The sequence below is a fragment of the Lottia gigantea genome (genome assembly GCF_000327385.1).
Source record: "Lottia gigantea unplaced genomic scaffold LOTGIsca_163, whole genome shotgun sequence".
Lineage (NCBI taxonomy): Eukaryota > Metazoa > Mollusca > Gastropoda > Lottiidae > Lottia > Lottia gigantea.
Window position 1 is genome coordinate 284707 of NW_008708015.1, and position 13377 is coordinate 298083.

The window sequence follows — 13377 nt, forward strand, 5'->3', positions numbered from 1 at the left end:
TTTGCCAAGGTTTGTGGACATTAACTATCATTCAAATTATGGGACATCTCGACTGAAGGTAACGGAAGAATCATTGGTCTCAGCACAATAATCGCTACAATTTTAATCCAAATAGTAAGTACAATATCAGGCCCAAATTTCCATTAAATATTTGCATTTTTGTTATTTCAATGTATCTTGAACTATGCTTGATGATATTTCAAGGCATTTTCGAGATAAAAATTAAGCATTTATTTTGCTAAGACCAGTTATGGCAAACCTGAAAATTGAGAAGAAAGTTATTAGTCAAATATAAACATCAAAAATTGAACGAAACAATTTTATATCCAAAATACAGCAACTGATAATTCTTCATCAGTCTAGTAGCTTTCAAAATAATACTATGGTATAAATGATTTGACATTCGCCAAACTTGTTCACAAAATTTGAAATATTTTTAAAAAATAAGGAAAAAAATATGTTGAATTTTGGATATCATTTCACATAATCATGTTAATATAATTGCAACAGAATAACACAATAAAAACAGAAATAATAGAATTTGAACGAGAAGCAAGCAAATAATAGTCTGAAACGCAAACAAAATAAACTAAAAAGATGACAGCCAAAAATAAAAAGACAGTGAGTTAAGAATGTAAACATTGAGCCAAAATTCGTTGGTTGCATGTCTGTAGCACATAGTTGCTGGTACCTTTGGAATCGTCTTTTATAACTACTTCAACATCAGTTGCTTCTGAAAGCTTACTTCTGAAATCAGAGTCTACATCAACAGTTAGTTCAGAGTCAACAGTGTCAGATATATCAATAGTTTCTTCAACTTGTATGCCAGAGTCCTCTCTCTTGGTTTGTTCTTTTTCGTCAAGAGTTACGTCTACTGATTCTTGTGTGAAAACTTGTTCCTTCATGTCAAGCTTCACATCAAGATCTACCTCTGAGACATCTTTCTTTGGTTTTTCTTCCTCAGTTATTTCCAAGGAGACTTCAGAGGTTTCTTCTTTTGGTGTTTCTTCCTGAGTAATTTCCAAGGCGACTTCAGAGATTTCTTCCTTTGGTTTTTCTTCCTCAGTTATTTCCAAAGAGACTTCAGCTATTTCTTCTTTTGGTTTTTCTTCCTCAGTAATTTCCAAGGAGACTTCAGAAGTTTCTTCGATTGTTTTTTCTTCCTCAGATATTTCCAAGGAGACTTCAGAGGTTTCTTCTTTTGGTTTTTCTTCCTCAGTAATTTTCAAGGAGACTTCAGAAGTTTCTTCCACTGGTATTTCTTCCTCAGTTACTTTCAATGAAATTTCAGAAGTTTCTTCCACTGTTTTTTCTTCCTCAGTAATTTCCAAGGAGACTTCAGAGGTTTCTTCTTTTGGTTTTTCTTCCTCAGTAATTTCCAAGGCGACTTCAGAGGTTTCTTCTTTTGGTTTTTCTTCCTCAGTAATTTCCAAGGAGACTTCAGCTATTTCTTCTTTTGGTTTTTCTTCCTCAGTAATTTCCAAGGCGACTTCAGAGGTTTCTTCTTTTGGTTTTGCTTCCTCAGTAATTTCCAAGGAGACTTCAGAGGTTTCTTCTTTTGGTTTTTCTTCCTCAGATACTCCCAAGGAAATTTCAGAAGTTTCTTCCACTGGTTTTTCTTCCTCAGTTATATCCAAAGAGACTTCAGAGATTTCTTCTTTTGGTTTTTCTTCCTCAGTTATATCCAAAGAGACTTCAGCTATTTCTTCTTTTGGTTTTTCTTCCTCAGTAATTTCCAAGGAGACTTCAGAGGTTTCTTCCTTTGGTTTTTCTTCCTCAGTAATTTCCAAGGCGACTTCAGAAGTTTCTTCTTTTGGTTTTTCTTTCTGAGTTATTTCCAAGGAGACTTCAGAGGTTTCTTCCACTGGTTTTTCTTCCTCAGTAATATCCAAAGAGACTTCAGCTTTTTCTTCTTTTGGTTTTTCTTCCTCAGTAATTTCCAAGGCAACTTCAGAGATTTCTTCTTTTGGTTTTTCTTCCTCAGTAATTTCCAAAGAGACTTCAGAGGTTTCTTCCACTGGTTTTTCTTCCTCAGTTATATCCAAAGAGACTTCAGCTATTTCTTCTTTTGGTTTTTCTTCCTCAGTAATTTCCAAGGCGACTTCAGAGGTTTCTTCCACTGGTTTTTCTTCCTCAGTAATTTCCAAGGTGGCTTCAGGTATTTCTTCCTTTGGTTTTTCTTCCTCAGTAATTTCCAAGGAGACTTCAGAAGTTTCTTCCACTGGTTTTTCTTCCTCAGTAATTTCCAAGGAAACTTCAGAAGTTTCTTCTTTTGTTGTTTCTTCCTTAGTAATTTCCAAGGAGACTTCGGAAGTTTCTTCTTTTGGTGTTTCTTCCTCAGTAATTTCCAAGGAGACTTCGGAAGTTTCTTCTTTTGGTGTTTCTTCCTCAGTAATTTCCAAGGAGACTTCAGAAGTTTCTTCTTTTGGTGTTTCTTCCTCAGTAATTTCCAAGGCGACTTCAGAAGTTTCTTCTTTTGGTTTTTCCTCCTCAGTAATTTCCAAGGAGACTTCGGAAGTTTCTTCTTTTGGTTTATCTTCCTCAGTTATTTCCAAGGAAACTTCAGAAGTTTCTTCAACTGTTTTTTGTTCCTCAGTAATTTCCAAGGAGACTTCAGAAGTTTCTTCTTTTGGTTTTTCTTCCTCAGTAATTTTCAAGGAGACTTCAGAGGTTTCTTCTTTTGGTTTTTCTTCCTCAGTTATTCCCAAAGAGACTTCAGCTTTTTCTTCTTTTGGTTTTTCTTCCTCAGTAATTTCCAAGGAGACTTCAGAAGTTTCTTCTTTTGGTTTTTCTTCCTCAGTTATTTCCAAAGAGACTTCAGCTATTTCTTCTTTTGGTTTTTCTTCCTCAGTAATTTCCAAGGCGACTTCAGAAGTTTCTTCTTTTGGTTTTTCTTCCTCAGTAATTTCCAAGGCAACCTCAGATGTTTCTTCTTTTGGTTTTTCTTCCTCAGATATATCCAAAGAGACTTCAGCTATTTCTTCTTTTGGTTTTTCTTCCTCAGTAATTTCCAAGGAGATTTCAGAAGTTTCTTCCTTTGGTTTTTCTTCCTCAGTAATTTCCAAAGAGACTTCAGCTATTTCTTCTTTTGGTTTTTCTTCCTCAGTTATTTCCAAGGAGATTTCAGAAGTTTCTTCTTTTGGTTTTTCTTCCTCAGTAATTTCCAAAGAGACTTCAGCTATTTCTTCTTTTGGTTTTTCTTCCTCAGTAATTTCCAAGGAGACTTCAGAAGTTTCTTCAACTAGTTTTTCTTCATCGGTAATTTTCAAGGAGACTTCAGAGATTTCTTCTACTGTTTTTTCTTCCTCAGTTACTTTCAAGGAAACTTCAGAGGTTTCTTCCACTATTTTTTCTTCCTCAGTAATTTCCAAAGAGACTTCAGCTATCTTTTCTTGTGGTTTTTCTTCCTTGGTAATTTCCAAAGAGACTTCAGAAGTTTCTTCTTTTGGTTTTTCTTCCTCAGTTATTTCCAAAGAGACTTCAGCTATTTCTTCTTTTGGTTTTTCTTGCTCAGTTATTTCCAAGGAGACGTCAGAAGTTTCTTCTTTTGGTTTTTCTTCCTTAGTAATTTCCAAGGAGACTTCAGAGGTTTCTTCCACTGGTCTGTCTTCCTCAGTTATTTCCAAAGAGACTTCAGCTATTTCTTCTTTTGGTTTTTCTTCCTCAGTAATTTCCAAGGAGACTTCAGATGTTTCTTCCACTGGTTTTTCTTCCTCAGTTATTTCCAAGGAGACTTCAGAAGTTTCTTCCTTTGGTTTTTCTTCCTCAGTAATTTCCAAGGCGACTTCAGCTATTTCTTCTTTTGGTTTTTCTTCCTCAGTAATTTCCAAGGCAACTTCAGAGGTTTCTTCCACTGGTTTTTCTTCCTCAGTAATTTCCACGGAGACTTCGGAAGTTTCTTCTTTTGGTTTATCTTCCTCAGTTATTTCCAAGGAAACTTCAGAAGTTTCTTCAACTGTTTTTTGTTCCTCAGTAATTTCCAAGGAGACTTCAGAAGTTTCTTCTTTTGGTTTTTCTTGCTCAGTTATTTCCAAAGAGACATCAGAAGTTTCTTCTTTTGGTTTTTCTTCCTCAGTAATTTCCAAGGAGACTTCAGAGGTTTCTTCCACTGGTCTGTCTTCCTCAGTTATTTCCAAAGAGACTTCAGCTATTTTTTCTTTTGGTTTTTCTTCCTCAGTAATTTCCAAGGAGACTTCAGATGTTTCTTCCACTGGTTTTTCATCCTCAGTAATTTCCAAGGCGACTTCAGCTATTTCTTCTTTTGGTTTTTCTTCCTTAGTAATTTCCAAGGCAACTTCAGAGGTTTCTTCCACTGGTTTTTCTTCCTCAGTAATTTCCAAGGAGACTTCGGAAGTTTCTTCTTTTGGTTTTTCTTCCTCAGTAATTTCCAAGGCGACTTCAGAAGTTTCTTCTTTTGGTTTTTCTTCCTCAGATATATCCAAAGAGACTTCAGCTAGTTCTTCTTTTGGTTTTTCTTCCTGAGTGATTTCCAAGGAAACTTCAGAAGTTTCTTCAACTGTTTTTTGTTCCTCAGTAATTTCCAAGGAGACTTCAGAAGTTTCTTCTTTTGGTTTTTCTTCCTCAGTAATTTCCAAGGAGACTTCAGAGGTTTCTTCTTTTGGTTTTTCTTCCTCAGTTATTCCCAAAGAGACTTCAGCTTTTTCTTCTTTTGGTTTTTCTTCCTCAGTTATTTCCAAGGAGACTTCAGAAGTTTCTTCTTTTGCTTTTTCTTCCTCAGTTATTTCCAAAGAGACTTCAGCTATTTCTTCTTTTGGTTTTTCTTCCTCAGTAATTTCCAAGGCGACTTCAGAAGTTTCTTCTTTTGGTTTTTCTTCCTCAGTAATTTCCAAGGCGACTTCAGCTGTTTCTTCTTTTGGTTTTTCTTCCTCAGTAATTTCCAAAGAGACTTCAGCTATTTCTTCTTTTGGTTTTTCTTCCTCAGTAATTTCCAAGGAGACTTCAGAAGTTTCTTCTTTTGGTTTTTCTTCCTCAGTTATTTCCAAAGAGACTACAGCTATTTCTTCTTTTGGTTTTTCTTCCTCAGTAATTTCCAAGGCGTCTTCAGAAGTTTCTTCCTTTGGTTTTTCTTCCTCAGTTATTTCCAAAGAGACTTCAGCTATTTCTTCTTTTGGTTTTTCTTCCTCAGTAATTTCCAAGGAGACTTCAGAAGTTTCTTCTTTTGGTTTTTCTTTCTCAGTTATTTCCAAGGAAACTTCAGAAGTTTCTTCGACTGTTTTTTCTTCCTCAGTAATTTCCATGGAGACTTCAGAAGTTTCTTCCTTTGGTTTTTCTTCCTCAGTAATTTCCAAAGAGACTTCAGCTATTTCTTCTTTTGGTTTTTCTTTCTTAGTAATTTCCATGGAGATTTCAGCGATTTCTTCTTTTGGTTTTTCTTCCTCAGTAATTTCCAAGGCGACTTCAGAAGTTTCTTCCTTTGGTTTTTCTTCCTCAGTAATTTCCAAGGCGACTTCAGAAGTTTCTTCCTTTGGTTTTTCTTCCTCAGTAATTTCCAAGGAGACTTCAGAAGTTTCTTCTTTTGGTTTTTCTTCCTCAGTTATTTCCAAGGAAACTTCAGAAGTTTCTTCAACTGTTTTTTCTTCCTCAGTAATTTCCAAAAAGACTTCAGAAGTTTTTTCTTTTGGTTTTTCTTCCTCAGTTATTCCCAAAGAGACTTCAGCTTTTTCTTCTTTTGGTTTTTCTTCCTCAGTAATTTCCAAGGAGACTTCAGAAGTTTCTTCTTTTGGTTTTTCTTCCTCAGTTATTTCCAAGGAAACTTCAGAAGTTTCTTCGACTGTTTTTTCTTCCTCAGTAATTTCCATGGAGACTTCAGAAATTTCTTCCACTGTTTTCTCTTCCTCGGTTATTTTCAATGAAACTTCAGAGATGTCATCTTTTGGTTTTTCTTCGTCAGTTACTTCCAAGGTGACTTCAGAAGTTTCTTCTTTTTGTTTCTCTTCCTTGGTTATTTCCAAAGAGATCTCTTCGGTCGTTTCTTCTTTGGGAGCTTCAATTTCAATATCAACACCTTCTGAAGGTTTATCTTCTTCAACAAGTTCTTCCTTGGTGTCAACTTCAGAAACAACTTCAACTTGAACTTCAGAGACTTCTTTGATCTCTTCAGTGGTCTCTTCTTTTGGAGCTTCAATTTCAACATCCACACCTTCTGAAGGTTTATCTTCTTCAACAAGTTCTTCTTTAGTATCAACTTCAGAAACAACTTCAACTTGGACTTCAGAGACTTCTTTGATCTCTTCAGTGGTCTCTTCTTTAGGAGCTTCAATTTCTACATCAACTCCCTCTGAAGGTTTCTCTTCTTCAACAAGTTCTTCTTTGGTGTCAACTTCAGAAACAACTTCAACTTGGACTTCAGAGACTTCTTTGATCTCTTCAGTAGTTTCTTCTTTAGGAGCTTCAATTTCTACATCAACTCCCTCTGAAGGTTTCTCTTCTTCAACAAGTTCTTCTTTGGTGTCAACTTCAGAAAGAACTTCAACTTGGACTTCAGAGACTTCTTTGATCTCTTCAGTGGTTTCTTCTTTAGGAGCTTCAATTTCAACATCGACTTCCTCAGAAGGTTTCTCTTCTTCAACAAGTTCTTCTTTGGTGTCAACTTCAGAAACAACTTCAACTTGGACTTCAGAGACTTCTTTGATCTCTTTAGTGGTTTCTTCTTTAGGAGCTTCAATTTCTACATCAACTCCCTCTGAAGGCTTCTCTTCTTCAACAAGTTCCTCTTTGGTGTCAACTTCAGAAAGAACTTCAACTTGGACTTCAGAGACTTCTTTGATCTTTTCAGTGGTTTCTTCTTTAGGAGCTTCAATTTCAACATCAATTCCTCTGAAGGTTTCTCTTCTTCAACAAGTTCTTCTTTGGTGTCAACTTCAGAAACAACTTCAACTTGGACTTCAGAGACTTCTTTGATCTCTTCAGTGGTCTCTTCTTTTGGAGCTTCAATTTCTACATCAACACCTTCTGAAGGTTTCTCTTCTTCAACAAGTTCTTCTTTGGTGTCAACTTCAGAAACAACTTCAACTTGGACTTCAGAGACTTCTTTGATCTCTTCAGTGGTCTCTTCTTTTAGAGCTTCAATTTCTACATCAACTCCCTCTGAAGGTTTCTCTTCTTCAACAAGTTCCTCTTTGGTATCAACTTCAGAAACAACTTCAACTTGGACTTCAGAGACTTCTTTGATCTCTTCAGTAGTCTCTTCTTTAGGAGCTTCAATTTCAACATCCACTCCCTCTGAAGGTTTCTCTTCTTCTTTGATCAGTTCCTCTTTGGTGTCAACCTCGGAAATTACCTTTGGTTTGATCTCTGTAGTCTCTCTGATTTCTTCAATGGTCTCTTCTTTTGGTGCTGAAATTTCAACTTCTTCACTTTCTAAAGTTTTCTCACTTTCAACTACCTCCTCTTTGGTAGTCACTTCAGAAATATCAGACTTCACTTCAATTGTTTCCTTGGTCTCTTCAACAGTATCTTCACGAGGGGCTGCTACTTCCACATCTGCTAATATAGTTTCTTCTTCTTCTGTGTCTTGTACGGTTTCTTCAATTGAGACAGAAACAATGTGGCATGTCCATCAAGCAATGCGACTTGATCATGTCATGCAGGTTTCATTGGTAATCCTTGGTAATTTGGATATTTCTTAACAGACTGATACTCATGTATTACATAATGAACTAGTTCATATTGCATTTCATCCTCTTGCACTGAGTCAAATCGTCAAATCATTTTTATTTTGCTTCAGTTTCTTTGAGTGTTGTCAAAGATGGTCAAATTTATGTGTCCGCCATTAACAAGTGTCATTAATAGTCAAACTCCTGTGTTAAAGAGGTCAAAGTTCTCTCTGTTACAAAAACTAATGTCATTGAACCTCGTCCAATAAGAAGAAACAATAATTATGACAAAGTGATACAAAATAGATCTATATATGTATATAAGAAAAAGAGTTGGTTATTGACAATATAATACTATATATATATGTTTATAATTCTATTTTACCCTAAAAAATGTACTAATTTTGCAGGCAGCACAATAATGACAGCTTGTAACGCAATGGATCCGAGTACAATATAAAATAGTTTTTTGTCTAGGTTCTGAATAATGCTATAGAAAGATATTTAATTGAAACGAATAATTCCTTCAGTTACAATACCAGCATAGTTTCAACAAGTAGGCTAAAAACTAAGTTTGTATATCATAGGTAATTCTTCAGACTTCCATCACTGATTATAAATATTGAATTGGAAATGGTGTTCAGATTGAGGCATCAATAATCACAATAAACGCAGATGCCTTCTTTATATATATTTAATAGGAACATCAAATGACCTATGTGCCTATATATATTAACCAATCTATTGTTAACTATCAAAGAATATGCCTTTTTGCCATGGTAAGTGACAGCATGTGCCATTATTTTTGCTGACTGCATAATTGTTGAGTTAAAAGAAAGAGATCTTTTCGATACAGTACCTGTAGTAACATTTCTTTCTGTTTCCGTTATAATTTCTTGTGAAACTATGGTTTGCTGTGTGATGACCTCACTGACATCAGCTTGTTCAGCTGGAACTGAAATTACAATTAACTGAATTAAAATCATTGTTTTGTGGACAGTATTCTGAAAATGAAAATGTCTCAGGATGAATGAAGTTGAAATATTAACCTTCTTACTGTAACAACATCAAAAAAGATTAAATCTCAAATTGTCTGATAAGGGTATAAGTTACTGACTTAATGCCCCACCATGGCTCCAAAAGATTAGAAATGGAGAATACTCAGTTCAGATTCTCATAAGTAATAAATTTCAAGGTATGTCTGTGCGGCTTCAAATGAACTAGAGGATTCTGATATCTCTTTTGATGTATGCAGCAAAAAGGTTAACATGAATTCATTGACAATGGTAACAGAAATGTTTGGGCAGAAGATTTGGGGACATACTATGGAAGAGTTGGGCAGAGGTTGACAACACTGAACATCTAAAGAGAGATAAAGGAAAGACAACCCTTTCTATATTTCTATAAGATGGTCAACTACTACTGAACATCTACACTATTCATGTCAGATTGCCTAGACTACAGTCAGACGTTAGACTATAAACTATAGTTTACGTTATTCCTGGTTGCCAAGACTACAATTTATGTTATTCTCGGTTGCCAAGACTACAATCAACGATATTCCTGGTTGCCAAGACTACAATTTACATTTTTCCTGGTTGCCAAGACTACAATTTACATTATTCTTGGTTGCCAAGACTACAATTAACGTAATTTCTGGTTGCCAAGACTACAATTGTTTTTTTATGTTATTTCTATTCCTTGACAACCAGACATCAAAACGTTAAGATTACAATTTACATGTTATTTCACCATTATTTAGAAAACTGTATAAGTTTTAAAAAACATTCATCCGATTTTTCAGCTGCAATGAACCAATATCTTTTCCATCAGCTGCTAAATCTCATGAATATTAGATACTAGACCACATTGTATTAAATTCTAACTAAATATACCATATATATACAATACCCAATACAACATAATGTGTCAGCTACAGACCTATTGTTTACACTCAATATAAAAACATTGAATAAATTGGCGACAAAGCACACTTCTTGAAAACATTATCAGTTTCAATTTGGAAAATTCCTTATCACAGTAGAATCGGCAGTTGTGTGGATGATTTCCAAAGATGGTTTTAAAGCAGATCTTTCCTGCCTTTGTTTCAACAATTTACATAGCCATAGGATAATCTTTTGTTCTGATAAGGAGAATGCAAGAGTATTAATATATACATCAACTGTTTTCTTCCTCGTAAAAAATGACACTTCACATAAAATACCCCACAGGGTGAAGGAATTTTTTAAACAGGAATGATGAAGGAAAGTTGATAAGAATTTGTGCTTTGCCTTACCAATGGAACCACAATAAACTAAACCATGCTGATATAATGTCAAATACATGCTTTTAATAATGAAAGAATTTAAAGTTATGTACTTATTAAGAATGACACAACCTAACAAAACTTAACAATGAACAATAACTAAGATTAGAAACAACAAAATATATAGAGAAATTACAAATAATATATTTTTTGAAGATGTCAACAAACAGAAAAAGATAAGAAATTTTTCAATCAGCAGAAAGCAGAACTATTCTGAAAAGCAAAAACTAAACCAAAGTGACAGCCGAAAAACCTAAATTGTGAGTGACAAAATAAAATTGAGCAATTCAGAGCAAACAGTTGGCATAATGGTAATCAGCCGCACATTCGCTTGTTGGTACCTTGTTCTTCACCACTGATCTCATCCTTTAATGCTTCTTCTTGATCAATATCTTGTTCCCCAAGTTCAAATTCTAATTCAGTTTCAGATTTTTGGGCCGTCTGATCAGTTATAGCTAAGATTGTTTCTTTTTTGTCTGAAATGACTTTGTCAGTGACATCAAGAGTAACTTCAGAAATATCTTTGTCCTTGTCAGTGACATCAACAGTAACTTCAGACACATCTTTGTCCTTATCAGTGACATCAACAGTAACTTCAGAAATATCTTTGTCCTTGTCAGTGACATCAACAGTAACTTCAGAAATATCTTTGTCAGTGACATCAACAGTAACTTCAGAAATATCTTTGTCCTTATCAGTGACATCAACAGTAACTTCAGAAATATCTTTGTCCTTGTCAGTGACATCAACAGTAACTTCAGAAATATCTTTGTCAGTGACATCAACAGTAACTTCAGAAATATCCTTGTCTTTGGAAGCTTCTATTTCAGCTTCTACACCTTCAGAGATTTTCTCTTCTTCGGTTACTTCTTCCTGTGGTTTAACTTCAGCGACAATTTCTGGTTGAACTTCAGAGACTTCTTTGACCTCATCAGTCGTCTCTTCTGTAGGAGCTTCTACTTCAGCTTCTACACCTTCAGAGGGTTTCTCTTCTTCAGTTACTTCTTCCTCTGGTTTGACTTCAGAGATAATTTCTGGATGAACTTTAGAAACTTCTTCCACCTCATCAGTCATCTCTTCTGAAGGAGCTTCTATTTCAGCTTCTACAGCTGCAGAAAGCTTTTCTTGTTCAGAAACTTCCTCCTCTGGTTTGATCTCAGAGACAATTTCTGGTTGAACTTCAGTGACTTCTTTGACCTCATCCGTCGTCTCTTCTGTAGTAGCTTCTTCCTGTGGTTTAACTTCAGCGACAATTTCTGGTTGAACTTCAGAGACTTCTTTGACCTCATCAGCTCTCTCTTCTGAAGGAGCTTCTACTTCAGCTTCTACACCTTCAGAGGGTTTCTCTTCTTCAGAGACTTCTTCCTGTGGTTTGACTTCAGAGACAATTTCTGGTTGAACTTCAGTGACTTTTTTGACATCATCAGCTGTCTCTTCTGTAGGAGCTTCTACTTCAGCTTCTACACCTTCAGAAAGCTTTTCTTGTTCAGAAACTTCTTCCTCTGGTTTGACTTCAGAGACAATTTCTGGTTGAACCTCAGAGACTTCTTTGACCTCATCCGTCGTCTCTTCTGAAGGAGCTTCTAATTCAGCTTCGAGACCTTCCGAAAGTTTCTCTTTCTCAGAAACTTCTTCCTCTTGTTTGACTTCAGAGACAATTTCTGGTTGAACTTCAGTGACTTCTTTGACTTCATCAGTTGTCTCTTCTGAAGAAACTCCTATTTCAGCTTCTACAGCTGCAGAAAGCTTTTCTTGTTCAGAAACTTCCTCCTCTGGTTTGACTTCAGAGACAATTTCTGGTTGAACCTCAGAGACTTCTTTGACCTCATCCGTCGTCTCTTCTGTAGGAGCTTCTAATTCAGCTTTGACACCTTCCGAAAGTTTCTCTTTCTCAGAAACCTCGTCCTCTGGTTTGACTTCAGAGACAATTTCTGGTTGAACTTGAGAGACTTCTTTGACCTCATCAGTTTTCTCTTCTGAAGGAGCTTCTACTTCAGCTTCTACACCTTCAGAGGGTTTCTCTTCTTCAGTTACTTCTTCCTCTGGTTTGACTTCAGAGATAATTTCTGGATGAACTTTAGAAACTTCTTCCACCTCATCAGTCATCTCTTCTGAAGGAGCTTCTATTTCAGCTTCTACAGCTGCAGAAAGCTTTTCTTGTTCAGAAACTTCCTCCTCTGGTTTGACCTCAGAGACAATTTCTGGTTGAACTTCAGTGACTTCTTTGACCTCAACAGTTGTCTCTTCTGAAGGAGCTTCTTTTTCAGCTTCTACAGCTTCAGAGGGTTTCTCTTTCTCAGAAACCTCGTCCTCTGGTTTGACTTCAGAAACAATTTCTGGTTGAACTTCAGTGACTTCTTTGACCTCAACAGTTGTCTCTTCTGAAGGAGCTCCTTTTTCAGCTTCTACAGCTGCAGAAAGCTTTTCTTGTTCAGTAACTTCTTCCTCTGGTTTAACTTCAGAGACAATTTCTGGTTGAACTTGAGAGACTTCTTTGACCTCATCAGTCGTCTCTTCTGTAGGAGCTTCTACTTCAGCTTCTACACCTTCAGAAAGCTTTTCTTGTTCAGAAACGTCTTCCTCTGGTTTGACTTCAGAGACAATTTCTGGTTGAACCTCAGAGACTTCTTTGACCTCATCCGTCGTCTCTTCTGAAGGAGCTTCTAATTCAGCTTCGAGACCTTCCGAAAGTTTCTCTTTCTCAGAAGCTTCTTCCTCTGGTTTGACTTCAGAGACAATTTCTGGTTGAATTTTAGTGACTTCTTTGACGTCATCAGTTGTCTCTTCTGAAGGAGCTTCAATTTCAGCTTCAAAAGCTGCAGAAAGTTTTTCTTGTTCAGAAACTTCTTCCTTTGGTTTGACTTCAGAGACAATTTCTGGTTGAACTTCAGTGACTTCTTTGACCTCAACAGTTGTCTCTTCTGAAGGAGCTTCTTTTTCAGCTTCTACAGCTTCAGAGGGTTTCTCTTTCTCAGAAACCTCGTCCTCTGGTTTGACTTCAGAGACAATTTCTGGTTGAACTTCAGAGACTTCTTTGACTTCATCTGTTGTCTCTTCTGTAGGAGCTTCTAATTCACCTTCGACACCTTCCGAAAGTTTCTCTTTCTCAGAAATTTCTTCCTCTGGTTTGACTTCAGAGACAATTTCTGGTTGATCTCCAGAGACTTCTTTGATCTCATCAGCTGTCTCTTCTGAAGGAGCTTCTACTTCAGCTTCTACACCTTCAGAGGGTTTCTCTTCTTCAGAGACTTCTTCATGTGGTTTGACTTCAGAGACAATTTCTGGTTGAACTTCAGAGACTTTTTTGACCTCATCAGTCGTCTCTTCTGAAGGAGCTTCTATTTTAGCTTCTACACCTTCAGAGGGTTTCTCTTCATCAGAAACTTCTTCCTGTTGTTTGACCTCGGTTTCGTCGGCCACTTCTTTTCGTTCTAG

General features: G+C 36.3%; 1 protein-coding gene across 1 annotated transcript; it reads right to left on the reverse strand.

Annotated features, from left to right (window-relative positions):
* Positions 1-626: 626 nt before the first annotated feature.
* LOTGIDRAFT_238721 (hypothetical protein) lies at positions 627-9961 on the reverse strand (the record flags this gene model as incomplete). Its single annotated transcript, XM_009051309.1, has 4 exons — positions 627-6814; positions 6970-7545; positions 8476-8571; positions 9913-9961. The coding sequence occupies 4 exons, from the start codon at positions 9959-9961 to the stop codon at positions 627-629; spliced, it is 6909 nt and encodes a 2302-aa protein (XP_009049557.1).
* Between the last annotated feature and the right edge of the window lie 3416 nt (positions 9962-13377).